The sequence below is a fragment of the Carlito syrichta genome, unplaced genomic scaffold (genome assembly GCF_000164805.1).
Source record: "Carlito syrichta isolate Samal-C Ts95f unplaced genomic scaffold, Tarsius_syrichta-2.0.1 Scaffold279568, whole genome shotgun sequence".
Classification (NCBI taxonomy): Eukaryota; Metazoa; Chordata; class Mammalia; order Primates; family Tarsiidae; genus Carlito; species Carlito syrichta.
In genome coordinates, this window is record NW_007223664.1 from 125,752 (window position 1) to 127,922 (window position 2,171).

At 53.0% G+C, this 2,171-nt stretch overlaps 1 protein-coding gene across 1 annotated transcript; it reads left to right on the top strand.

Moving 5' to 3' along the window:
- The first annotated feature begins 232 nt into the window (after window positions 1–232).
- Window positions 233–970, top strand: SF3B5 (splicing factor 3b subunit 5). The gene has a single exon (XM_008052517.1). It carries the CDS (start codon window positions 356–358, stop codon window positions 614–616), a length of 261 nt encoding a protein of 86 aa, XP_008050708.1. The 5' UTR covers window positions 233–355; the 3' UTR covers window positions 617–970.
- The last annotated feature ends 1,201 nt before the right edge of the window (window positions 971–2,171 follow it).

Sequence of the window (2,171 nt, forward strand, 5' to 3'; positions counted from 1 at the left end):
CCGCACCAACTTTAGATCCCACAAGTCCCAGCAGGCGACCAAGCCCGTTAGAAAAGGCCGCCCACGGGCCACCAAGTGGACCATCATGCAACGCTCCCCGAAGGGGCGGGGCTTTCTCCAGGAGCGGAACCTCCTCGTGTCGCCTAGGCAACCCCAATTCCGGGCCAGAAGGCGCTTCCGCTTCCGCTCCCGAGCCCTATGAGTGAGAGCTACGCCTTTAGTCGCCGTGACGTCATTCCCCTGCGCCTGCGCGTCCAGAGCTTCCAAGCGGCGGCCTCTCTCGAGCGTAAAACGTTAGAGGGGATCCTTGTTGCCTGCGTCCTCCTGACCTGGGAGCACAGGGAAAAGCGGCGAGATGACGGACCGCTACACCATCCACAGCCAGCTGGAGCATCTGCAGTCCAAGTACATCGGCACGGGCCACGCCGATACCACCAAGTGGGAGTGGCTGGTGAACCAGCACCGCGACTCGTACTGCTCCTACATGGGCCACTTCGACCTGCTCAACTACTTCGCCATCGCGGAGAATGAGAGCAAGGCTCGAGTCCGTTTCAACTTGATGGAGAAGATGCTGCAGCCCTGCGGACCGCCCGCCGACAAGCCCGAGGAGAACTGAGACTCCGCCTAGCCACCGCCGTGCGGTAGCGCCTCTCCCAGCCTTCCTCCCATGTGCTGTCTCCGGAGTACTGCCACCAGTGGACCGATTCTCCCAGGCTCCGGCTTCTCGCGCTTTGCGAATACAGAAGTGCTTGCCCGAGGGTGTTCTGTCTGACTTGCCTTCTTGTGGCCCCTTTGAGGCACAGCTTTGGGACACCATTAGGACCCCTAAGAACTGTGCCGGCGAAGAGGTCCTAGAGCCAGCAAGCGTTAGGGATCGTCGACACTGGAGTGAGAAGGGACTTGGAGGCTCGTTTCTGGCTAATTGATTGTCGTTGTTGCTTTTTCCATAAAGTTTGTAAATCGTTCCGTCTTTTGGTGTGAATTGCTTGTGTTCAGGTGGAGGGGTCCAGGGAGGGCTCTGGGGACCAAGGTTTCGTGAGAATCCCAACGGGGGTGAGGGAGCGCTTTGCCAGTGTTCACTGCCAGGCACTTAAATCCGCCCTGCACACCTTTATCTTATTCCCGCACCCCCACTTCTCGAAAGAGCGTTGTTTTCAGGCCCACAATGCCTTCAGTATTGAGGTTTGTGATTATTGTATGCCACTTTTCTCTCCCATTTTAGAAAGGATTTGCTGTTATTATCTTCCCTCACCTCTCTGTAAATTGCATCTCCTCTTTCTCTCAGGAATGTGTGGCCATGTCTTCAGAAATGACAAGCCGGAAAAGGAGTTTCTTCATTCAACATTCACCAAATACTTGTTCAGCTGTATGTGGCAGACACTTTCCCAGGCTTTGGGGGCTGGCTTGCTGGTTAGGAAGAGGGAGGTATAACAAACTGCAGGCGCAGTAAGCAAATGTTAGAATATGCTGGGGGGAGGGAGTAGTAGCTGGTAGGGTTGCAATTTTAAATATGATGCTAATGTTAGTTGTTGAGGTGGTGACATTTGAGCAAAGACTTTAAGGAAGGGAGGGAAATAGCCATGGAGACAACGGAGAAAATTACTTTCGGTTAAGAGGTAACTGCCAGTGCAGTGGTGCTAACACTGAGAATGTGTTTGGCTTGTTGGAACTGCAAAGGGGCAAATATGGCTGGAGGGAGTGAGCGGAAGAGTAGAGGGACAGGTAATGGAGGGCGGGAACAGGAGAGTCGAGCCTTGTAGGCCGTTGTATGTACATCTGAGGAGCTATTGGAAGGTTTTTAAGCAGAAAAATGACATGATCTGGCATGTTTTAGATCAGTAACTCTCAAATGTGTTGGCCTTAGGAACCATTACACTCTCAAAAATTACTGAAGACCACTAGAGACTTTGTGTGGATTATAGCTGCTAATATTAACAGCAAAAATTAAAACAATTTAAAAATATTTAATCCAGCCGGGCTTGGTGGCTCAGCCTGTAATCCCGCGCCTTTGGGAGGCTGAGGTGAGTGGAATGCCTGAGCCCGCGGGTTCGAGACCCGCCTGGGCAGCAAGACCTCATCTCTACAACAAATCAAAAAATCAGCCGGGCATGGTAGTGCATGCCTGTAATTCCGGCTACTCGGAAGGCTGAGGCGGAAGGATCGCCGGACCC

What these genes read in the sequence shown, in the direction of transcription:
- SF3B5 (XM_008052517.1), top strand. Translation starts at nt 356, where the DNA reads ATGACGGACCGCTACACCATCCACAGCCAGCTGGAGCATCTGCAGTCC.